Below are 26,805 nucleotides of genomic sequence, written 5' to 3' on the forward strand. Positions count from 1 at the left end.
CATTCACAATTAAGTCTGGCAATTTAATTATTGCGAATTCACACTTGATTGCTGGTCTGCTTCTTTTAACGAGAAGTTAAAATAAAATAATACATCAATTTTAGATTAATTTAGCAGCAAAATTTGCAATTGATTCCCAGGGAACCGTTTCATCAACATTTTTGTCTGATAACTTGTCAGATCTGAAATCTTTTCTTGATTCTGATTGGCTGAGAGGTACTATTACTATATACCTAGTAACTGTCGGATAACCCAGAAGGAAAAACCAGTTCCACTGCATAGGCGGATCCAGGGGGGGCCCGAGGGGCCCGGCCCCCCCTATTGGCGGAGCAAAAAAAGGAAAAAAGGGGAAAAGAAAGGAAAAGAAAAAGGGAAAAGAGAGGAGAAAAGAAGGAAGGCAAGCATAAGAGGAGGAAGATGAGTGAATAAAATAAGATAAGGGGAAGACTTGGAAATTAATTTTTTTTAATCTTTCATGTCGGGATATAAATTTTTCGCTCGCGCTTTTCGCTCGCATTGCCTTTTAGGTGATATCTTGCTCAATATGGACCTTAAAATATCAAATTCTGAAGTCAATATACAAAACATATTTCAGCTGGGAAATTGAACTTTCATTATATTGTTTTATTTACAAATTGATTTTTTTTTTAAGTGTAAAAATTTCTGTTTTATGGTCTGAATATTAACAATTTCTGCTTGCGCTGCGCGCTCGCAAAATTTGATCTGTCAGGTACCTATTATTTTCCTGTATTCCATGAAGTTCTCAAAATATCCCTATTTAGGTCAGATTGTCAAAACGTATCAGCTAGCGCTGCACGCTTGCATTTTGATTAGTGAGTTATGTATTTCTCAATATTAATTCTAAAACAAACTACTTAAAATCACCATTTTGATGACAATTAATCATAAATTTCTGCTCGCGATTTGCGCTCGCATTGATAGATTTTAAACTCATGCATCTTATGCATAATTACAAAAGTGCTTTAAATGTCCAGTTTTCAGGCCATAATATTAATAGATTTTGCGCTCTCATGCTTAGCATGCTTAGGAAGAGAAATAGGAAGATAGTCATCATTTTCTTATGATGAAATAATGTCCTTATAAAATATCCCGGTCCTACAGTATGTCAAAACTCAAAGTAACAATAATTGAAAATATCAGCTCTGTTTTAACTGTGATCCTTTTTCACCACACAATTTTTCCACAAAGTGCTTGCACTACAGAGCTTAAAGTGACCCCTTTTCAGATCTGAATATCATATTTTTAGCTCGCGCTTTGCGCTCGCTTTATTGATTTTCATGGTAAAAAAAGATATTTAGAATACCCAAATTCTAGGTCGATATCTCAAACACACGTTTATTCAGATACGCAGCTTGTTCTCCATTTAAATAATTATCCAGTTTCAGATAACAATATAAAAAAATTGTCTGCTCGCGCTTTGTGCTTGCATTATTAATGTATGAAAATTTCCAATAGCTTAACCTTTTCATGATTTACAAAACATGAATAGAGTGTCCAGAATTTTTCCGCTCGCGCTTCGCGCTCGCATCAATAATGTTCCGTTTTTGTCTCATCCTTTCCACGATTACAAAAGTGCTTAAAATTTCCATTATTCAGGTAGAAATGTCAAAAATTTTCAGCTCGAGCTTCGCGCTCGCAATATTTAAATGTTGAAATATGTAACGTCTTCATGGCTAAGTTCAAGCAGTCCATAACAAATACGTTTTCGATCAGCTCAAAATGTGTATAAAAATTTTCCACTCGTGCTCTGCGCTCGCATTATTAATGTAAGGAAGATCCCCACTTCCTCATCCTTTCATGATTTACAAAACTTGAATAGAGTGTCTCGTTCAGTAGGTCTAAATCACCGTAATTTTTTGCTCACGCTTCGCGCTCGCACCAGTCGTTTAGTTATATAATATACCTATTCTGTTCAGTTACAAAAAGTGCTTAGAATTTCCATTCCTTAGGTAAAAATTTCAGCTCGCGCTTCGCGCTCGCATTATTTGATTTTTTAAAATATGTAACGTCTTCATGGCTAACTGCAAGCAAGTCCTTAACAGTACCTTTTCCATCAGTTCATTTCTGCTCGCGCTTCACGTTCGTAATAATTATTCACTTGCATACACATCTTTTTTTCAGGATTGCCCAGAATGTTCAAAACTTTTAGAAAAAAGTACATAAAATTTCCCCCCAAAAAATTGCTCGCGCTTCGCGCTCGCATTATATAAATAATGATTATGGTATTATATATTTATGTTTATTCATAAGAATAAAGCTAAGAAGTGACTAATAGGACTACCCCTTTAAAGAAACCAAAAATCCCGGCAAATATCATATTCGAGTGGCCGATCGGGGAAAATATGGCTGAAAAAAAATTCCGGGCCCCCCCTATTGGCGAAGGCTGGATCCGCCCCTGACTGGTCCAGTTAGACCAGTATAGTTTTAACTGGTAACTCTGGAAATTGGAACATCGGTTTTTTAACTGGTCCAGTTAAAAATTAAACTGGTCTTGAAGTACTGGAATTTTATACTGGTCTTGTTTCTGGTGGTTGTTACTGGTCTTCATACTGGTCTCACTGGTCTTCATACTGGTCTATCTGGTCCTCAAACTGGTCCTTGTACTGGTCTTACTGGATCAGTTTAGTACATGCATTTGGTTTGTTGGCCACAGTGAAATGTGATGGAAAAGATGGTTAGTAAATTAATCTTTCTGCTGTTATTTTGAATGTGATGTATAGAAGGGCGCCGGAAGCGGGGGGGGGGGGGCAGGGGGGCACTTGCCCCCCAAGAAAATTTGGGGGGGAGGCAAAACGAGATTTTGCCCCCCCCCCCCCGATGTGCCCCCCTAAAAGTAGAAAAATTATATTATTTAAGGACAAAAGTAAACGATGAAGGCACTTTTCTGCCTAAGAATTGTCATTTCCATTGTCAAAAATGAAACTTTCGCCCCTGACGGGGCAATTACACATCATAGGAAGCCTTGCGTCTTTTGATATATGTCCCTTTGTGAAACATACCTTTGATAAGCGCCTTTCCCATCTTTTTACAGTGTGATAACGTTTAACCTTAAGTGAATACATTTCAGACTAAAACCGAATGGCAAATTGAAAGTGGTTCACAATGCTGTGTCGGCTAACAAACGCGCGGTCGCCCAGAAACGCTCAGACCGGGGTGGTGTTTCATCAATATTTTCGTCCGACAAGTTGTCAGATCTGACAACTTTCGTATCCTGTATTCTGATTGGTTGAGAAGCATTGTTACCATAGCAACTGTCGGATAAAACAGGACTTGGCGGATAAAACGTCCGACAAGTCTTTTCATGAAATGCTCCCCGGACCCGATATCACCAACGCGCGTGAACGCTAGTTACTCGAGCAACATAATTATGGTTTCGGAAAATAGCTGTAAAACCGAAAAGTTTAAAGAGTTGAGGCTTGAGTAGTTGCTTATTGGATAAATGAGAAGATGCTAGCTTGAGTCGGCGAATGGAGTGCAGAGCAGGAGTACTCATCTATCAACTAATCAAGCCTCTTCAAGTCTTCAACCTTTTCTGGTTTACTGTCTTTATCAGGACTACGCTCATTTGAACAAAAAATTACTCGACTATCAACTGTCCACTTCCTCCTATCAATTTCACTTCTTCCTCTATCCACTTTTTCGAAAACTCCACAAGGTGTACCGTCAACCACATCCGCTATTGGAATGTAATTGTTTTCTTCTAAATAATATGTTACATTATCATGATTATGAACTGCCGTAGTTTGTTAATTCATGATTATTTACAAATGAATATTTCCTGGAATTTGATATTCATCATTTCCTAGTTATGGTCACATTTTCCCCAGAAAATATGTAAAGAAAAAAGAAGATTTTGAAGGGGTCATCCAAAAGTGCTTCCCAGCCATACAAAACATGCCAAAGGAAACACATAAATCGAGTAATGTTTTAAATTCGGTAAGAAAAATTGTTAGACAATAATTAAGCAGGTCATATTTCTTTTTCCTCCATACAGAATATGAAACGTTTTGCCTATATGCATGGATAATCAGGGACTGACTATCTCCAATGCTGAGTTCAGAAATGATTTGCATAAAGTGGGGATATATTAAGTGCTAATCGACGTCTGCCACGTCAGAACTAGTATATGACATTTTGAATTTGAAAAGACATTCATTAGAATGTATGTTGTTTCTGTTGTTACGCTTCTTCTGCTTAATACACTCCTTGAAACTTATGATAATTGCGCTCTCTCGCGTCGTCCTTACATGTAAATGTACATAAATAAATATTTCTGAAAGGATAATGCATGAAAAATTTCTGGTATTTTGAGTCAATATATATAAGCGTATTACGTAATTTAAGAGTTGCGTTTAAACGCAAGCCCAAAAATCAATCGCAAGTCCCAAATGCACGATGTTGATTGGTTGAAAATGAAGTTGCGCATGATTTTTAGAGTTGCAATCGATTGCTACTCTTTCTGCAACGGGCCCCAGACACAAAAACCACATTTTGCGCGTAAATTTTATAGGTTCTCATAAACTCTGAGTATAGTCTTTCGTAGTGAATTCTATGTTTAATTCTAAAGAAATTTATTTTTGAATTCTCTTAGAAACGCAACTTTTATACTCCATTTTTACACAAAGTCCTTACGGGGGGTCCAACCCCCTTTCCCGCTCGATCGCCTCGGTATCTCACGCTGTCAAATTGTGCCCCTTCGGGATTTTGCCCCCAAAAAACCGTAGTGTTCCGCGGCGCGCATGGATGTATAAAATTACACATTTTCATTGTGAATTAGTTCACACAATTATTTTGATGGTTTTCAAACAACAATGAGTGCTGTTGCAAAGATATTCCATTATAAATCCTGATTTTTCTTTTAAAAACAGGAAATATGCAAATGAGGTAAACCACATGATCAGCATCATCAGAATTACTGTATTACTGGTCTTGACCAGTTTAATTTCAAACATTGAATTACTTTAGACCAGTTGACTGTATATCAGAGAAATACATCTTGCTTCCTCTTAATCATAATTAGAGGAAATAATTATTTTAATGATAATATCAATAATTGATAATTATGATAATATTAGTATTAATAATTACAATAGCAATAACAATAATAACAGTAATAAGAATGATTACAAGAAAGATCATCATAATAATAATTGTGATAATCATAAGAGCAATGATGATAACAATGATAAATGACAACGACAATAACTTTCTCTGAATTGTAAGATGAATTTTTCATAATTTGTTAAATGATCTGACTTGAAAAGTCATTATTTATTGGACCAGTAACCAGAATGCAATTTTTGAACTGGTCTCCAGTTCATTTTTACTGGTCCAGTTAAAAATCAACTGGTCCAGTAAACATATAGGTCCTACTGGAAACCAGTAAAAATCTACTGGAAACCAGTTATTGGACCAGTAACACCAGATTAATGAAAAACAATTTAACTGGTATTGCTTCAACTGGAATGCAATTGTTGGAACTGGTCTCCAGTTGATTTTTACTGGTCCAGTTAAAAATCAACTGGCCCAGTAAAAATATACTGGAAACCAGTAAAAAAAATACTGGTCTAACTGGTTTTCCTTCTGGGAAAATGGGACTTGTCGGATAAAACGTCCGACAAGTCATGAAACGCTCCACCGGAGGGGCCACCGTCCACTGACGAGTGGATACAATGCACGACCATGCACGGGGTCTTGAAAAGCACTCTAAACACGTATTTTCCATATTCTAAAAATGCACCCCTTAACACGTATTGGGGTGTGAAACCCTACCCTTAACAAGTATTGGAAACAAATACTATTGGCAAGTATCAGAATTGAGCCCCTACAAGCAAGTGCAGCGATGTATTTTCCATATTCTGAAAATGCACCCCTTAACAAGTATTGGAAACAAAACGATACACTCTTGGCAAGTATTCGTTGAAATGAACCCCTAAACAAGTACAGCGATATTTTATTGTTATGCCATGGGTCCGTCCGATCGTCGGTTTTACTTTACAAACCATTATTTTGGTTTTAGTACGGCCCCGGCCACCTTCTACACTTCGCGCAAATCGGACTAACACGTAGTGTTGGGGCAAAAAGGACATCCTTTATAAAACATTTTGATTTTGTTTTATCACCCCGCATATTTGACCCTAAACACGTATATTTTTCTGAGCGAAATATAATATTTTTGTGTTTTTGACACCCTTATCACGTTACGTACGTATAACGTGCCCCATCTTGAAAAAGACATTTTTTACGTGTTTTTGGTCGCCTGGTATCCACTCGTCAATGTAAGTGCCCCCCCGGGAACTAAGTTTCTTGACCAACGCGGCGCGCGGGCTTTAGCAGCACCAAAAAGAAAAAGGTTATCAACTAAAAAAAATTTTGGGGACATGACCCCCGTCCCCCCTTGCTTGCTGGTTAGCAATGCGGCCACGGCCGGGGAGGTGACTTTTTATTTTCCCTTTTAGTTTTAAAGCAACAAGCTACCATACCGTGTATGCAGCGCAAGAAGAATTCGATACATCGGGCCAAATCTGACCAAGTTTTATCGTTAAATTGCAGTTGGAATGGGGCGTTCTTCTAAAGATAAACGCGATATTTATTATCGTCTTGCCAAGGAAGAGGGATGGAGAGCTCGAAGTGCATTCAAGTTATTACAGATAAACGAAGAATATGATATTTTTCGAGGCAAGTAATTTTCTAATTCCATTATCAGCTCTGGGGCCTGTTGCAGAAAGAGTTGCGTTTAAACGCAAGTCAAAAAATCAATCGCAAGTCCCAAATGCGCGCTGTTGATTGGTTGAAAATCAAGTTGCGCATGATTTTTAGAGTTGCAATCGATTGCAACTCTTTCTGCAACGGGCCCCTGAACTTTTTCTAGCTAGTACTAGGCCTATTACTATTACCGGTGTGTGTAATTTCTTTTGCACACAGTTTGCGATAGAGAAATCACGACTCTGTGTATGTGATAGGTCTACAGTACTATACTACATTGTAGCTATGACGGTGGTCCCCAAGTCTGCGCACCCATTCACTTTGCACATGATTTTTCTATTTTGATTAGAAAGGCTGTATTTCGAGGCCATCACATTTTTCCACCATTTTGACTTTTTTATTGAGTCAGATTTTTTAATGAATACAATTCTCATCTGTCTGTCAGTCACTGTCACTCTGTGGTTGCACGAGAGTCGCGTAGATCATGTAGATATGCGTGTGCGCAGACTTGGCCCTTGCTTGCCCGGGGCCTTGGGCCCCCAATCATAATGGGGGAACTTGCCATACAGTAATTTAAATTATACAGGAACTGATAATGATAAAGCACATTCATTGACATTGTTCGTGTGTGCATAATCACAATTCACAGTAGAGGCGCACGGCCAATATTGGAGAATGTCTCCCGACCCAAGAGAGAGATTATCTCCAATATTATCAGAGACTTCTGCGAAGAATTTGGGTATCCAATTTCAGAGACAGTCTCCAGTTTGGGAGACCAATTTTCTTTGTTTACATTTCCTTCAAAAGGATTAACTTGGTGGCAAATAAAAATGTGATAAGCAGATTCCTCATGAGAAATTACCCCTTTTCACCGTCTACTTTAAAAATTCACCGTCTACTCTTGTTTTTATGAGGATTTTTGTTGTCATCCACACACAAAACAAATAGGCTTCTGACCTCAGTGGGACAAAAGTTTGGGTGGAAAAAATCATGCTTTTGTTCGTGTTGTTTCTTTTGTTCTTTTGCCAAGCAAGTCTCCAATATGGGAGATTGTCTCCCTTATTGGAGAGAGTCTCCCATGTTGGCCGTGCGCCTCTACTGTATCATAACCTTGTTAATTGAATGAGTGGTGTGCGAGAGCTGTGTGAGTTGAGTGCATTAACTGCCATAAAACCATTGCCGAATGTGTGATTTTTTTATGCTTTATTTTTTTGTGCTTTATTTTTTTGTATGCTTTTTGAGACTTGGCTTGCATGCCCATATCGAACACTGATTGGACCTACTCATGTATTGCGAGGTAGCTATTGTTGTAGTATCGTGGATATGCTTCGCTGAGAGTGAGACTTCGTCTGGCTCCACAGCACGGCATCCCCTCCGTCAATAGACTGATGACGGCCATTGCCATGGGTTCGTAATGTTGGAGCAAATAACTGCCGCTTAATTACCATGACAACACTACAGCATAATGGTGGAAGTCAAAGCTGTGATCGGATCGGCGACGCACGCCAATACCTAAAATCGATATTGACTAAAAATATTGGCCCAAAATATCAGATTTTTAAGTTGTTGTTTATCTCAAAGTTTGAGGATTTTTTTGGTCGGGACATGTTTTAAAGTGTTTGCGGTGCTAGCTATGTATATCATAGGAAAAAATTCTTGTTTTTCAAAAGAGAAATATACATGTTTCTGTAGAAGACGCATTTTCCTAAAAAGTTGGAAAGGCAAATATATCAAAGTCCCCAACATCACATCGATAAACCGTCAACGGGGACATGTTTTATAACTGCTTTCAGGTACTAACGGCTAAAATGAATTCTATGAGCTTGCTGTTATGAACCCTAGTCCTCCAAAAAATATAAATGAAGCATTATTCAGACAACAGTGGAAAGGAAAATAATAAACATGTTGTAATTTTGTAAATATCTATGATTACTAAACGGACGATCAGGAACATTCTAAGATTGTTTTGAGGTGCTAACAAGTAAAAATATATTTAATACACCTTCCGTTGTGAATTCCCGTTTTCTAAAAGGAAATATAAATGATGCATTATTCAGACAACAGTGGAAATGTAAAGGAAACAAATTGGAAGTTCTAAGTATGAAACAGAATAGTCCTAAATATCAAGTTAGATTACTAAACAGATGATCAGGAACATTTTAAAATTGTTTTGAGGTGCTAACAAGTAAAACCATATTTCATACACCTTCCGTTGTGAACTCCCATTCTCCAAAAAGAAATGTAAATGATGCTTTATTCAGACAACAGCGCAAAGGAAATTAAAACAGAATAGTAGTCATGAATAATATGTCAGATTAGTAAACAGACGATTGGGAATGTTTTGAAATTGTGTTCGGGTACTAACAGCTTAGTATTAATGTTCTTACATTTCGTTAGGATCTCCGAAAAGAAATATATATATTTTCTCGACATCGTTGGAAAGGAAAATGAAAATTACTAGATTTAACAGAGATCTCAAATTCATTGCACAATCTATCAGGAAGTGTTGAAATTGCTTTAACTTCAAAACTGTTTAAATATTGGGCTATGAGCTTTTTCAAATGGCCACCGATCATACCTGTACCAATACTCTTTGCATGATCAGCGATCGGCTTGAAACAGCTGAGTAGCCGCGATTAGATCATTATCAGCTGCAAATCCAATGATGGATTACAGGGTACAGCTTCTATGGAGAAATGGTGTGCCTTTGCACCCTCCTCGATTACTCCTAAATTTTGCTTTAAGGGGAAAAGGTAATAAATAATAAAGATGAATTTATATCAAATACCATCAGCTTACCACCTTTCCGAAAAATGTGCCAGAAAATAGCAAATTTTCATGAAAAACAGATCAGGATCTGTCAGGTTCATCAGTTGCTCGATGGCCATCAGCGCAGCTACAGCTGAGTGTACGAATGTGCCAGCCAGCTCTTTTAGCTTCATTTTATGTCTTGTAGAAATAAGGTCTTGTCTTATTATTCTCCATCAAGTTGAAAAGCTTAAGGTAGGATGTTCAAGTTCATTAAATTTGAACAGAATTTTACAGGAATTAGCCCCGAGTAAAAATGTTTAACTGATGTTTAAACGACATTTAGCTTAAAAATTGTTGACAAACGTTGGTAAACAGTTCAACTGCTGGGAAAATTGACTAAAAATACCTTAATACTGACCAAATATTCCCTTAATCAGTATTATGCAGGTACTGCTTTGAAGTTAATTAAGAATGTACTTCACTAGTGATTTAGAATGAGGCAAAAAAGATTAAAGGGGAAGTTCACCCTGACAAAAAGTTTATTGTAAAAATAGCAGAAAGAATAATAAAAAATATTGCCGAAGGTTTGAGAAAAATTCATCCAATAATTAAAAAGTTATTAGAATTTCAATTATTTGATTTGTGACGTCATATGCGAGCAGCATTCCTACATAGCGAATGGTAAAAAAAATCAATGAAATGTCATTTTCTCAGAAAATTGAAAATGGTTTTCACTGTAACTTTTGTATATCAATAGACAAATCATTTCACACCCGATCATGAAAAGAAAACAAAAGTAAGTCATCAGGAACCATACAAAATTTGAAATTCATACATTTTATATTACATAACACATGGGGCAGCTGCTCGTTTATGACGTCACAAATCCAAAATTTTGAACTCTAATAACTTTCTTACTCTTTAACGGATTTTCCTCAAACCTTCACCAATAATTTTTACTATTTTTTCTGCTATTTTTACAACAAAGTTTTCTTCAGGGTGAACTTCCCCTTTAAATGGCAAAAAATTCACTTGAATTTCATATGTTGAATTTAAATAATAAGAGTTGGACATGTAAGCCCTGTATCAAATTGAGGGTGTGTTTATGCTTCCATTGCGAGGACAGAATCGGCGATTTCAAACGTCGATTCAAAACGCCGATCGTAATCGTGGTTCTGAGAGTGCTGTTTATGCTTAAATTTTCAGAGCAAATCATGATCTCCAGCTGGCTTCGCATCGTAAAGCGAGGTCAAATTGGGCGCGCCTTTTTTTCGAAAGTTTTTTCCGATTGTTGTTATTACGTGGAGATAAGCAAGGAGCAATACGACTGTATTGCCCGCGGATTTTCATCTCACCGGAAGCATGTACCAAATGACGTCATTTAAACACGTTTACGATCGCGGTTGTGTTTATGCTTCCCCAGAAAGCCTGATTCTGGTCAAACGACGTTTACAAACGCACCTTTTTGTGAGTTTACGATCGGCGTTTTGAAACAGCGTTTAAATGAAATTAAGCATGGACGCAACCGTGTTTTGGACTAACCACGTTTGGAAACGCTGATTCTGGCCTGAAAAGTGGAAGCATAAACACGGCCTAAGGCACAAATGTATTGTGTCCTCAATCAAAATGTGAATGAACAAGGTAGGATGATCAAAGTTCAAGTTTATATGCTTCAGTGATCATAGAAAGGTATGAAAATCACAATTTGCTTGACGGGCCTTATGATCTATCCATAAATTTATGAAAACAATCCATTTATTTTACATACGATATCTATATTTCATTCAAATTTTCATAGAATTTAGAACCAAAACTTCTAGCAAAACCTCAACATCATTATACAACAGGGTTGAATAAATCTACATGCCACATATCAATCTCTGCGCTCTTCAGTCTGGTTCCCTTGTAATTCCCAGTTTCAAAAACTTTGTGGGAACAACGATTTTTCGCTCATGCATGCCTAAATTTGGGAAATACTGTTGTACACATTCTTCCGGAAGACATCAGAAACCGTATCTCTGTTGAATCCTTTAAAAATCTTTTCAAACTACATATATTTTTTCACTTCTTGATCATCTGTGTGCCTTGAGTACTATTGGGGGTGGATTTTGCCCTTCATAAATCATAAAATATTTTGATTGATATTATTATGAAAAGGATATACCCGTGGGAAGCTATTTCAAAGATCACACTTTATACCTCAATGAATTTCTCTATGTTTATATTTCCATGTAAATTTACAACCGATTTCTAAATTTATATCCATCTGTTTTAATTTTGAGGTAATTTTGAGTTTATAATAAATCTTCACCATGCATCCCAATCAAGCCTAAATTTCTCTTAATATAAACTTTTTTCATAAATTTGGATGTACATTTGAGTTTTTAAAGTTTTTAAGTTGTTGATGCATTATTTTCATATATGTTGGAATTCAGCTAATTATGTTAAATTACTAGAATTTTTCGAGAATACAAGGCTACTCAATTATGCACTCCATGAAACCTTTATTTTTGCAATTTTTTCATAACTTTCTACACGATACTCAAATTTTTGCAATTTATTTCTTAAAACACTATTCTTTATACCAACAATTTCAACTTCAAGTAAAACTATATATAAGTTCATACGTACATTGGTTTATCATGTCTCAAAATTTTACTGTAATATTAATTGGTTATTGGACATTTCTTTCAAAAAAAAATTGTTTATTTTCAATGTTGTTGCGGTTATGATTTACATTGAATATTTCACTGTTTATGTTTATATATATATGTTTTTACTTTGTAAATCTTTCTCAATTCAGCCACTGGCTGCGATGAAATGATAATAAAACCTTCAATTCAATTCATTATAGGTGTTTCAAAGGTGGTTGATCTTTGTGCTGCCCCTGGGAGCTGGAGCCAGGTGCTTAGCCGTAAACTGAGGTACATGTACATATAATATGTTGTTCTTAGTATTCATTGAGATTTTAGTGAAGAAACATTGCTCATCCCAATTCTGATGTCATGCGGTATTCATAATGTTATTGTGAATGATGTGAACACACATGAAGCTATAAATAAAATACTAAAGGGCAACTCAATAAAATATGTAGTCCGAACCCCTTTATGTGGGACCTTCATGAAATATTTTGTCTCTGATTTCTTGTTCTTTTGACAGTCTGTACTCAAAGGATAATGACTTGGTCAGTTTATAAATTGAAGTGAAAAATGGGGGTTGGACGCACGAAAAGGTTCATCATTTTATGGAATCGCCCTAAAGTAAAATGAATGGCGCAGTTACCATATTAGTCTAAGTTATAAAACAGTTGCCAGGAAGGGGGTCCCATTTCATAAAACTTGTTAAAGGAAAAAAAGTATTACCTCATTCACATTACTCCTGTGGCAGCCGTCCGGCGAGTCCAAAACAGCTGTTTTAGCATTTTTTGTACCAGCCACATATGGGGGTTACACTTCGTAATTCCGAAGATTCGTAATTCTGAAACACGTAAATTGCCTTACCTCGATGTTCGTTAATCCCAAAAAAGTAAAAGGGTTCGTTAATCCGAACATTTGTGGCGTTATTCCGAAGGTTCGATAATGCGAAAACAAAATGAGGTTCGATGTTCCGAACGTTCGTTAATGCGAAAACGAAATAAGGAGTGTTGTTCCGAAGGGTTGTTAATCCGGAAACGAAAAAAGGTTCGTTGTTCCGAAGGTTTGTTGATCATTTCGTTTTCGGACTAACGAACATTCGGAATTATGAACCTCATTTCGTTTTCGAATTAACGAACCTTCAGAATTACGAACCTCACTCAGAATTACGAACCTCACTTCTTTTTTTGGACTAACAAACCTTCAGAATGTCCGAAACTCCGGAATAACGAAGCTTCGGAATTACGTATGTATGCGACATTGATGTATGGATAATGGGTAGTTTGAATAGAAATGAATATCAACAGTATGGCTGCCAAAGGGGATATGTGACTAAGGTATAACAGTAAATTTGTTATAGAAATTGTGCATTTGTTGTTATGGCTCTTTAAGGTCTGTTGATCTTTGAATTGATGTTTCAGAAAGGAAGATGGCTCTTATGATGGTACAAAGATTGTAGCAGTAGATCTGCAGGCTATGGCTCCACTTCCTGGTGTCATACAGATCCAGGGTGACATTACAAAGGTAATTCAAGTTTCATAATTAAATGTCGTGTGAAATATTTGTCGGACAACAGAAGGGTAAGATTTCTTGTAGGTGCTTTTACATGTATATCCACTCAGTCATTGAAAACACCTTTGAAGAATTTCATCATTCAGAGTAAAATTTTCCATAATTCTTACAGTTATTAGTGATATGTTTTTTCAAACAGGTATCTGTGATGTTAGATTGATTACTCTTTTTTGAACTATGGTTATTTATCTATTGATGATGAGAGGTTTATTTTCAGTAATCATCTGCATTTTGTTCATCTCCACTGCCTACTCTCTTGTCAAGGCATCAATCCACACTTTGCCACTTGTCACCCAGGAGTTAGACGGGTACCTGGTAGGATGCAAACATTTCCACAAGCAATTGTGGAAACTTTTGTTGGAATGCTTATCAGGGAGCAGGGAGTGTGCCCACATTTTTGTGTTCGAACAAGCTAGGAACTAATGTCTTGTGTAATAATTTCTAAAGCATTTAGTGAAATCAGGATATTACTATTATTTCACTTTTTGTCAGGAATCCACAGCAAATGAAATTGTGTCTCACTTCGAGGGAGAAAAGGCTGACTTGGTTGTATGTGATGGTGCTCCTGATGGTAAGCCTAGAATGTAATCAGTACATTATGAAATATACCCCATTTACACTGGAAAAATAAGGCCTGATGCCATGCCAAACATAGCCAGGCATTTGTCCCAGATCTGGGGTTGCCTCTACCTGACTTTTTTTTTTACTGCAAACAGGCCCACACGCAATAAATAAAAAAACCAAATGTGACTCCATCTGTGGCGGCACTGTGACCGTGGCATGCCACCAATTAATTGTTTCTTTACATTTTGAACACTACTGCAACAGAATATTAATGGGTTAAATTAAAGCCAGGCCTAGCCCACCAATATAAACACACAAGTATGGAGGCTGAGGACCGCAAGGACCTTGGATTCACCAAAATAGTCAAAGCATATTTTTTATAAATATTGTAAGTCAAAGAGAGAACAGTGGTCCTTCATATATTTGAATTAGGCAGATTCACCTGTACATGTACATGTTTTCATTGGAGCAATATCCTTATTAATTGCCATGTCTATTTATACCTCTGTCACATTTGCTCTTCGGCGGCCGTACGGCGAGTAGACAACAGCCGTTTCAACCTTATTTTGTACCAGCTACATATAGGTGGTATGAATAAAACGGCTGTTTTGGACTCGCTGCTTGGCCGCCGTAGAGTAAATGTGACCGAGGTATTAGTTACATTTGATTATTTAAATGTGGAACAATTAAAAGTCAAGTTCACCTCAGAAAAATGTTGATTTGAATCAATAGAGAAAAATCAGACAAGCATAATGCTGAAAATTTCATCAAAATCGGATGTAAAATAAGAAAGTTATGTCATTTTAATAAAAATAGTTATATGCACAATTTAGTTACATGCAAACGAGAGAATGATGTCCCTCACTATTTCTTTTGGTTTTTATTGTTTGAATTATACAATATTTCAATTTTTACAGATTTGACAATAAGGACCAACTTGACTGAAACACAAAATGTTAAGCTGTGGTAATTCAACATGTTCAGGGAGAAATAAGTCTTTGTTTTCACAGGACAGTGAGGAGAAAGTTAGAATATTTAATGTAATAAAATACAAAAGAAATAGTGAGTGAGTGATGTCATAAATTCCTTCATTTGCATACCGACCGGGATGTGCATTACTGTTTTGTGAAATTAAGCAGAATTTTAAAAGTGTCATAACTTTCTTATTTTACATCTGATTTTGATGAAATTTTCAGTGTTATGCTTGTTGAATTTTTCTCTTTTTGTTGGGGTGGACTTGTCTTTTAAATCAAACATGAAATTGTCTCTTTTTTTCAATTACAGTTACAGGCCTACATGACATTGATGAGTACATACAAGCACAGCTTCTGTTAGCAGTGAGTATTCTGTGTTGAATGTAGAATAATTGAGTACTTTGATATCTCTGCATACCCATTCATTCAACTGGTGTAGTTGACTTTGTCCTCATCTACTGACATGCATGTGTGTGATTGAATCTTGGACTTAAGGATTGATTTTTTGAAAAATTCTCATTTACACCATAATGTTCGTTTTCTTCAATTCCTTCATGTAAACATGGAGCTTTCAAAGTCTGTAAGTAACTCTTTCTTAATTTTAATTTTTGATGGCAAGGTGCTTTAATTTGGCAGCATTCATCAACTGATTACAGCAATTTCCAGACTAGTTACAAAGTAAAGAAAGTATGTGCATTTGTATATTTATAAGACAGAAATTATTAAAACATCAGTACGTTTTGTAATTCCTAACATGTTTTGATAATTTACTGTTCGTCCCTGTTAGGCAAGCTTGCAAACATTTCGGGTGTAAAGTTAATACAATTGGATCCGACATTATAGAATTGTAAAATTGATATCATGACTCATGGGTGAAAAAGATTTTGATGTTATGCAGCTACTATCACATAATGTAATCCTTATTTTATTTCTATTATTTTTTAAAAAGTGCATTATAACTATATTTTTTTATTTCCTACCACAGGCTCTGAACATCACCACGCATGTATTAAAACCAGAAGGCACCTTCATTGCTAAGGTAAGGTCACATGTTTAGAAGGGACCTTGGCAAAGTGTGGGCCATGTCTTTTGGCAGGAATCCAGCTCAGCTTCTTTTCACTTGTAATCGTCCCTTTTCAGCACACAAAAGCAATACGCGAATGGAGGAATGCTAACTGCCAAAGACACCAAATAGGATTTGTGCTTACAAGATGCAGCACATGGTTCTATACCCAGTCAATGTGGCACAATAAATGATTTAAAAATGATATGTAGGGAGTTTGATTGTGTCTCCAAATTTGTCTACTGGCTAAAAATTTTGAAGAAATAATGATTGTTTGCTGGTTTTGAATGAACAATTTTTCCAATGGATGTTTCATTTTGGTTGTATTTCAGGGATAATACTTAAAAATGCTTAATATGAAATAAATAAATAATATAGGATTTGTATAGCATACACTTATATCCCCTTTGCTAGGTGCTCTAGGCGCTCCTCTATTACCCTGGCTATTCACAGCGCACAGCCTTTTCAGGAATTTCTTCCTGCCGGTACCCATTTACCTCACCTGGGTCGAGTGCAGCTCAGTGTGGATAAATTTCTTGCTGAAGGAAAACACGCCATGGCTAGGATTCGAACCCACGACCTCTGTTTGAAAGGCGAGAGTCAGAACCACTAGACTACGACGCTCCCACAAGAAGAATATGAAGAATAATAATGCATGAGTTTTGGACTTGATTTTCCTGACCAACCAAAAATAAATTGGCAATACAGTTGTCATACACTTGATTTTTAGGGATTAATTAATTACAGATAGCAGTTGTTGAATGGTAAATATTTGTTATTTCGAGTGATTAAAGAAAAATTCAGATTTTGAAAGCAATAATGATTTGATTAAAATAATCTATACTTCTGCATGTGCATAGATATAGGAACCAGTCTAGATTTTGTTATTACTTTTTTTGAACCTTTTTTATGAAGAACATGATAATGTTTTTTTAATTATATAATTTCCTTTCATGCCATATTACCTCTCGAGATCTATTTTAATACAGTTTGATGTCAAATAAATTGTATGGTTCTCATTCAATGAATAATAGATTTTCAGAGGAAAGGATGTAACCTTGCTATACTCCCAACTCAAGATCTTCTTTCCCCAAGTCACAATTGCCAAGCCAAGGAGTAGCAGAAACTCAAGTATAGGTAGGTTATAGAAAAACCGAAGATGAATGTAAAATGATACCTAAGTATCCTATGTTTTGTCCTTTTTGTCTCACCTGCGAAGCAAAGTGAGACTATAGGCGCCGCTTTTCCGACGGCGGCGGCGGCGGCGGCGTCAACATCAAATCTTAACCTGAGGTTAAAGTTTTGAAATGACGTCATAACTTAAAAAGTATATGGACCTGGTTAATAAAACTTGGCCATAAGGTTAATCAAGTATTACTGAACATCCTATTAGAGTTTCATGTCACATGACCAAGGTCAAAGGTCATTTAGGGTCAATAAACTTAGACCATGTTGGAGGAATCAACATCGAAATCTTAACCTGAGGTTAAGTTTTTGAAATGTCATCATAACTTAGAAAATATATGGACCTAGTTCATGAAACTTGGACATAAGGTTAATCAAGTATCACTGAACATCCTACATGAGGTTCATGTCACATGACCAAGGTCAAAGGTCATTTAGGGTCAATGAACTTTGGCCAAATTGGGGATATCTGTTGATTTCCCCTCATAACTTTGAAAGTTTATGGATCTGATTCATGAAACTTGGACATAATAGTAATCAAGCATCACTGAAAATTTTGTGCAAGTTTGAGGTCTCATGATTAAGGTCAAAGGTCATTTAGGGTCAATGAACTTTGGCCGAATCGGGGGTATCTGTTGAATTACCATCATAACTTTGAAAGTTTATTGGTCTAGTTCATTAAACTTGGACATTAGAGTAATCAAGTATCACTGAACATCCTGTGCGCATTTCAGGTCACATGGCCAAGGTCAAAGGTCAATGAACTTTGGCCGAATTGGGTGTATCTGTTGAATTACCATCATAACTTTGAAAGTTTATGGATCTGATTCATGAAACTTGTACATAAGAGTAATCAAGTATCACTGAACATCCTGTTCGAGTTTCAGGTCACATGATCAAGGTCAAAGGTCATGTAAGGTCAATGAACTTTGGCCATGTTGGGGTTTTTTGTTGAATAACCATCATATCTCTGTAAGTTTATTGGTCTAGTTCATAAAAAGTGGACATAAGAGTAACCATGTATCACTGAACATCTTGTGCGAGTTAGTAAGAGTAGTATTCAAAGTCAGCACTGCTGCTATATTGAACCGCGTGATGCAGGTGAGACGGCCAGAGGCATTCCACTTGTTATGATATATATCTATATATTCGGTGGATATTCAACGTGTTGTATTAAGAGAAACAAGGTTGAAACTTTCATGCTTTAATCCAACAAAATTTATTGAAGTCCACAAATTTTTGACGAGTACATACCGTCTTATTTTTTTTTGGGGGGTGTCATGCAAATTTTGTATTATCTAACTTTTTGCATATTGTAACATGTAAACAAAACAAATTTCCAGTTAATAGAAGGGTTTTAGGTACATTGAAAAGGACTGTTTGTAATCTTTTTTGAGAAAGTGATAGCTCTTAAGAGAACTATAGTTGCTGTTTCGATTTTCAATATTCAAGTGTTATATTTGAAATGAGAGAAATATATCTATACATTATCATCAAACATTTCAATCTTAAAAAAATGTGTAGTGACTGAATATTTTTTTTCATCAGACGATTGTGAAAATTTGAATGTCTGTGTTGAGATTATTCAGCTTTCTCCATCGTAATGTGTTTATTGTTTTCATTTTTCATATATGTATACTGAACACTTATCTTCCTTGAATTTCCAACCCATTCCATACTTGAGAAATGAAGCTGTATCCAAAAGAAAAGTTATTTTTTTATTTGGGTTGGGAAGCAGACAAAAATATATGTTCATGTAAATAGAATACATCCACTCATACATGTTTTTATTTCTAATAAAGTAGAATAATGAACAATAATTTTGGGGGATATACCAAAACTACAGAGGGGTATGATTGTACTAATTATAGAGTAATTAATACACTTAAAAGATTTTTTTTACATGGCTTTTTTTCCAATCTTATTCAATAATTTTTTTCTGAAGATTTGGAGATAGGGCCTTAACCCTAATACTCTCGGGGTATCTCAAAGCTTTTTATTACCAGGGAGGGGCCATTATGGTCCCTCCCCCTCCCAGCCATGAGTTTCCTGATCGCCTCAAAATTTTGGACAAGAGTTAAGAATTATGTAATCTACATAGTTGTATAAGCTAAATTTACAAAAGTCCTTTATTTTTTTGTATTCATTAGTTTATGCTAATTCATGTGAGAAATACATGTAGATTTTGGTATTTCTTACTAAATAGATAATCAGGAATAGCAATTTTTTGTAAAAATGTCTTTCATAACTCCCTCATCAATTCCTGAAAGAAAAAGATAGGTTGGGGTTATTATTTCTAATGTATTTTATTGTTCTTAAATTTTCTTAAGTGTTTCTTTGTTTTTCATCAAGCGATCTCAGATGTGTGGGTGTGTTTGACAGTGGGTTTGTGTGTGTGTTAGGTAATTAGTTACACTATTTGAAACAATGATGATACTTACTAGAAAAGTATTTACATAAATTAGAAAAGCTCTGGTTTTTGTCCATTGGGTTATACACAGTCATGTAGAGAAATAGCGAAATTTTAGGGACATGTCAATTTAATCTGACACTTGTTGGGTTCGATCGCCTTAAATTTGGTATCAAAATGTACGGGAAGGATCAGAGAGAAAAGTCATGAAGTTTTGTTTCAAAATATTGAGGCATCAGGAACTACCGACGAAAAATCAGAGTATAAAGGTTAAATCTCTGATGAATATTAACATTTTTTTTTTAATGCAGAGGCCTTTGTTGTTTGTCAACGATATGCTCCTCCTGTTGGGTATACACCAAATATGTCCAACCCATTATTGGATCAAAAGTATGGTAAGTTTCCCCAGTATTATCTATCAGTGTTGGATGTTTGAAGTCAATTGCAGGAAACCTGTTTAAATATGCATGCTTTTTAAATCAAAGGATCTTGACAACCTTAAAACTTGCCAGAGTAATAATAATTCCTATTATTATTTTTTTAGTTTATTTATTTTTAATGGGTTACCAATTTTATTCTTTGAAGAACATATATTGTTTACCAACTCCCTCCCCTGTGTGAGACATGGCATTCACAGCTTGAATGCCTGTATGCAGTGTTACCTTATGTTGCGTGTCATGAATGTTTTCACTCAACGCTGTTGAAAGATGGAGGCTGAGTTTGCTGCAACCATTGATGATATCATTAGCATCTGCAGTTCTTGCTTACAGCTGCATTTGACGATTCCTGTTGCAAAGGCCTCTGAAAGACACTCGGTAGCACATGGATAGTGGTAGTATGGTGGGAATTCCACCTACGCTTTTATGAAAACTAGCTTGTGATATTATTGCCTATATCTTTTTGATAATATTTATCTCTCAGTTACATGTATATTTTAGCTGTTGGAATAACCCCTCAAAACCAAAGTGCCATGTCATTGTAGCTTGTGGGGCATCGTGTTATAGTGGTTATGACTCTTGTCTTTCGATTAGAAGGATGGGGGTTCAAATCCCAGCTATTGCTTGTGTTCCTTCAGAAAGTAATTTACCCACATTGTGCTGCATTCAACCCAGATGGGGTAAATGAGTACCCAGAAGGATTTGATTCCTTGAATGAATGGAGTGCTGGAAGGGAGCACAAGTTAAAGACCGAGTTATTGATAATAATATCAATTTGCCTCGTAATAGATTTGTTCTAGTTAGATGGGGCAATACAAATGTCTATTATTATTATAATTACCCTGGCATTAGACAACTCTCTGAAGCAAGGCACTTAATCCTCATTTGTCTATTTTCCTTGAAATTTTTAAAAATATATTTCTTTGTTATATGTGATTTCTAATTCAGTTTTGTTTGTATATTTCTTATGTTCTACATTGTAAAGCGCTTTGATATGGATTTCATGAAAAGCACTTTACAAGACAACGTTATTATCCTTGAAATGAAGGATAATGAATGTATTTAGTAAATTAAGAGGCTTTTATAGGAGGAAATTATAATTTGTTTAACAAATTTTCGGCATTACTCCTATTTGTTTAAGATCAGTGTGCTCGATCTGTATGAAAATCATAAATCATAAGTCATACTGATCTTATGATTTTCATTACAGATCGAGCATACTGATCTTAAACAATAGGAGTAATGCCGAAAATTTGTTAAACAAATTATAATTTCCTCCTATAAAAGCCTCTTAATTTACTATCTATTGTCCACGGCGGACGGCATTTGAATAGTAATGAGTCAGAAAGAAGAGGATCGAGGGTATTTGAATTCCAGTTCATCGTGGCTTAGCCGTGAACCAGAATAGCCTGGTGGTTGAGTCGCTGCCCGGAAAGCAGTAGATGGCAGGTTCGAATCCCACTGGTTCCAATTTTTTCTGACTTATGATTTATGATTTTCATACAGATCGAGCATACTGATCTTATGATTTTCATTACAGATCGAGCATACTGATCTTAAACAAATAGGAGTAATGCCGAAAATTTGTTAAACAAATAATGAATGTATTTGATTATCTTTGCAGATACTGATTTCAACAATCTGGAAGGTCCCAACCGTGTGATCGTACCATTTCTAGCTTGCGGTGATCTTAGTGCCTATGATTCTGATAGGAACTATCCCTTAGAGGTAAGCATTATACTTTGCACCTTGAGCCCATCTTCCAAAGAGTTGCGATTGATCAGATCAATCGCAACTATGTAAAGCCAGCAAAGTCAACATATAGAATGCATTTTTGTTCAAAAAAATTCTAGATATAAATGTATATCCATAAATTAATTGATTTCTTGACAATTTGTTGTGTTCTCCTTTGTTTACAAAGGACATTTTGCAAATTTCCTGTAGAAAAAATTATGACACTGATGGATTTCCATAGAGTTAAGACTTGTTGGATCAATCATAACTCTTTGTAAGACAGGGCCCAGGGGCCCGTTGCAGAAAGAGTTGCAATCAATCGAAAATTATGCACAACTTGATATTCAACCAATCAACGGCGCGCGTGTAGGACTTGCGATCGATTTTTTGACTTGCGTTTAAACGCAACTTTTTCTGCAACGGGCCCCAGATGTGTTATGTGGTATTGTTTTTACCACAAAGGCAGCATCTTTTTTTAAGGAAAATCCTTGTTAGCTTTCGCCTACTGGTTTCTGCAGGCATCGTCAGACCAGTGCCGATTTGCCGTAGATGGGGCAGCGCGATTGTCCGAGAGACGATCCTAACTATCTCCTGTTTACGTTCCCATTCTTGTCTGCTGTAACCAGTTGTAGAAAAACTGAAGGTAACAAGAATATTATTGTGAAAAGATGAAAGTCTCTTTTTTCTGTATTGTTGAGTAACTTTATTTGATTTATTTTTATCATGTGTGCAGATCAAGCCTGGAGAAGGTTACACATACCGTCCCCCAACACAGCAACCAATCAACCCACCATATAAGACAGCGTGTGATATGAAGAAGAAAGATCAGCTAGCCAAACCTGTCACAACAGTGGCAAGATCTAGAGAACAGGTATACAATTTCATTTTCTCATTTGTCAGTTTTTAGGTCTGTTGTGGGGCCATGTATGGTAGAACTTGTTACGAAAGAAATGGATGCTTGATGTTTCTATGATTTTATGTATATAGGTCTTCAGAAAGAGTGGATAACTATGATAGATACATGGCTCTACAAAGAAAACAATTCTTGTTTAGATTGTTGAGCAAGTTTCTTTCAAAATAACTTACATGTATCTTGAACTTGCTTGAAAATGCCTCACTTTCTTTATTTCCATAACTGCATGAAATTTACAAAGATTTGAAATTAAATTCATCTACATTGGTATATTTATTAATTAATTATTACACCTTGATGCGGTGGCGTCAACATCAAATCTTAACCCTAGGTTAAGTTCTTGAAATGGCATCATAATTTAGAAAGTATATGGACCTAGTTCATGAAACTTAGACATAAGGTAAATCAAGTATTACTGAACATCTTGCCTGAGTTTCTGGTCACATGACCAAGGTCAAAGGTCATTTAGGGTCAATGAACTTAGACCATGTTGGGAGAATTTTCAAAATCTTAACCGAAGGTTAGGTTTTTTAAATGATATCATAACTTAGAAAATTTATGGATCTAGGTCATGAAACTTGGACATGAGGTAAATCAAGTATTAGTGAATATCCTGCCTGAGTTTCAGGTCACATGACCGAGGTCAAAGGTCATTTAGGGTCAATGAACTTTGGCCAAGTTGGGGGGTATTTTTTAATTACCATCATAACTGAAAATTTATGGATCTAGTTCATGAAACTTGGACATTAGGTTAATCAAGTACTACTGAATATCATGTGCGAGTTTCATTTTATTGTTGAAATAGACATGAATTGAAATACTCCGAAAATTTGCTTTGCCCAATTGATGGTGGGCTCGACAGCCGCTGCGCAGCACCAGATCGACAAGGCTCTATCCCTTTAATCATTGAACTCCAAACAGGGTAGCAGCAACTCCCATCTTTTAACGTCTTTTGGTCTGATACGGCCAGGGTTTGAACCCTCGACCTTCCGGTTGTGAGAGGGACGCTCTACCAACTGATCCATTCTGTTGCATACTTTGCTTTTCTGCTGCTAAGAAGAATGTATGTGAAAAAATAAGAAAATATGTTAATTATTATTTTTTTGTGATCACTCATTCTTGTTTTATCTTGCATGGGATCGTCCAGTTACAGGGAGATCAAGCAGACGGCCAGGCGGAAGGGAGAGAAGACAGACAGGATGGTGGTGGAGGGAAGCAGATAGAGAGGGGAGATGGATCTGGAGTCACAGAGCAACAAGGAATGGATCTCTTAGGTGCCTGCAGCTCCAGCCATGGAGCATCAGCACAAGGAGGGGACACGGCCCATGGAGGGAGGGCCCCTGATGTGCTTGATATCCGGAGAGGCGTTCCAACAAGGAACGTTGAAAGTGGAGAGGAGGAAGGGCAACATAGGGTCCTGGAGGTGAGGGGGATGTTTCCTCCCGATCTCATAGGTGGAGCAGCCCAGGACGGTGGGCTTGAAGATGTTGAGGGAGATACCGATGGCTCCAGGAGAATGGATCCTGCAGGAGCGCAACATGGAGGTGGAGATGAAGCTCCAGGTTTAAGAGCAGAAGGACCTGCTCCTGGGCTCTTAGAAGGAGCAGTTGGAGGATATGATATCGGCAGGGCTGGAGGTGTATCATTAGGTGGTGCAATAGGAGCAGAAGGTGGAGCAACAGGGACAATACCTAGTTCTATAGAAGGAGCTATTGGTGGTGCAGAGATTGAACCACTCAACAGAACTTTACCAGGACCTTCTGGAAGGGCTCCAAGTACATCCAATGCTCCCACTCCTAATCAAATATTAGATGGATCTTTAATAGGCGCAGTTGGTGGACTAGACATCAGTCCACCCATCGACATTGTTCAGCAGCGTTCACAACCCAGTAGGGGTGATGCTTATCCCTTGGATGTCATCGGGGATATCAACACCCAAAACAGGATATCCAGCTCAGAAGTTGTAAGACCACGCGTTCCTAGGCACACGAACAGTGACCAAGGGCCATCCAGGAGACCTCATCAAGGCATTGGTCTGGACATTGTGGACTTTGCCAGCGGTCAGATGTCACCACATGGCCGAGCGCCTCCTGCAAACCCTGGGGATGTGCCTTCCAGCGGGAACATAGACCAAGAACAAAGGACTCTGCAAGCTGGTTGCCAGAGAGGACCTCCACCTGATGTGACAGGTGTGGAGCAGGGTATCCTTGGTAGGATAAATGATCTTCATGTTGATGATAATAGACAAGCTAGGAATGATTCTGATGACTGGGTATAGGGGACAAGGATAATCTAAACAACCAACTTCTGCATTATGAGAGTGAAACTATCGACATATAACTTTGAGGCAATTTGGAATGGTGGATTGTCTAAGATATATTATGGTGATATCATATATACAGTGATGTTACTTGTTCTTCTGAATTCAATTCTAACTATCACCAACTTTGCAATGGTTCTCTAGGGAGGTGTTTCACAAAGATTTCAAGTCAAAGCATGCTAAGTGCTAATGTGCTTGTTCAGGTTGAGTTCCTCTCTGGCAACCAGCTTGCAGACTCCTTTGATCTGCAATAAGCTTAGCGTTTCGTGTCATTTGCACATCGGTATTTAAGCATGACTGGAAGTAATACATAACTGTTTGTGAAACAACTCCCAGATCATGTCAATTTTAATGTCAGATAACATTTGGGTATTTAAGTGATTGTTCATACTGAATTATCAGTTTTCCAGATTATTTTACCTGTTTGCAATATATATAAAATATATCTATATCCTTCTAAATATTTGAAGTACACTGTAGATGAAGGGCATTTTTATAGCGTTTACAAAGAGATAAAAAAACTAATGCTCAAACTTGAGTATTTAATGTATTTTTGCAGTTTCCTTTCTTATATTCAATGGGATCTGTTTTGCAATTCTAGAAACATCATGTTGCCACATCATCTACTTGAAACATGTACAGTCCAACCTCTCTTATCTTGACATGTTGGGACCAGCACCAATCCGGATCTGGGAGACCCAATATCAGTACATGCAGCTGCCTCCCCAAATAGTACATGTAATCTATTTTAGTGGGCTTACACAGACAATATTCAATGCAGTGTCAGTGCAAATTATAGGTGGTGTTTAACGGAAATGAAATCGATTGGTTGCCAAACCTCTTGGATAATTAATCTGTTGAAATAAGAGCATACCTCAAAAGAAAGAGAATGACTCAATGAAACTAAGTCGGCAAATTGGATCATCGCAGCTTCGCAAAGTCAGCCACTGTTACACTGACTGTAGGCTCAAACATGATAGATGGCGCAGTCCATAAAGCAAGACGAGCCTAGCTCGCGAGACGTGTTGTGTTACCTGAAAAAAAAGAATGTGACAACATGGTTGCACTTCGTAGTGATTTACTGGAAAATTATCCTGTCTAAGTTCTTTCTGTAATTTGGGTAAGATATTTTCATATAAAATTATGTGGTTGTAGGTAAACTACATGTATATATATTGGAAAATGTATGCAACCAAAGTGAGAAAATAGCTTAGGAATTTCGATTTTAGATTGAAATCTCATTTCCCCATGCACTAGCTTGAAAAAATAAACTTGGCAAGTGTGCATCCAGATAATAGGAAGATCTGGATAAGGGGAGGCCGGATAAGAGAGGTCTGTAGTAACAAACCCTTTTTTTTTAGATACTTCGTCAAAACTCAGATAGCCCAAAAGTGACTTAAAAATGGCTCAACTTGCAACTATCATAATTATAAATTTAAGCAAAGTCTTACTTTTTTTAAGTATATGCCCTGACAAAAAGTATATGCTTTTTTAAAAAAAATATACTTTGTATCTACAAAAAT

The 26,805-nt window shown here is 36.7% G+C and overlaps 1 protein-coding gene across 1 annotated transcript; it reads left to right on the forward strand.

Moving 5' to 3' along the window:
• Positions 1 to 6,485: 6,485 nt before the first annotated feature.
• On the forward strand, positions 6,486 to 26,538 carry LOC121427478. Its single transcript, XM_041623894.1, has 11 exons — positions 6,486 to 6,699; positions 12,332 to 12,401; positions 13,532 to 13,634; positions 14,175 to 14,253; positions 15,531 to 15,583; positions 16,206 to 16,259; positions 17,318 to 17,420; positions 20,190 to 20,273; positions 21,940 to 22,043; positions 22,783 to 22,920; positions 24,110 to 26,538. Exons 1-11 carry the CDS (start codon positions 6,579 to 6,581, stop codon positions 25,238 to 25,240), a joined length of 2,040 nt encoding a protein of 679 aa, XP_041479828.1. The 5' UTR covers positions 6,486 to 6,578; the 3' UTR covers positions 25,241 to 26,538.
• The last annotated feature ends 267 nt before the right edge of the window (positions 26,539 to 26,805 follow it).

Source organism: Lytechinus variegatus, chromosome 14 (assembly GCF_018143015.1).
Source record: "Lytechinus variegatus isolate NC3 chromosome 14, Lvar_3.0, whole genome shotgun sequence".
In the NCBI taxonomy this organism is placed as follows: Eukaryota; Metazoa; Echinodermata; class Echinoidea; order Temnopleuroida; family Toxopneustidae; genus Lytechinus; species Lytechinus variegatus.

Excerpts from the sequence above, each read along its gene's own strand:
- LOC121427478 (XM_041623894.1), top strand. The coding sequence starts at position 6,579 with ATGGGGCGTTCTTCTAAAGATAAACGCGATATTTATTATCGTCTTGCC. Across the intron at positions 13,635-14,174 it reads TCCAGGGTGACATTACAAAG|GAATCCACAGCAAATGAAAT; the intron begins GTAATTCAAGTT and ends ACTTTTTGTCAG. Across the intron at positions 22,044-22,782 it reads ATAGGAACTATCCCTTAGAG|ATCAAGCCTGGAGAAGGTTA; the intron begins GTAAGCATTATA and ends TCATGTGTGCAG.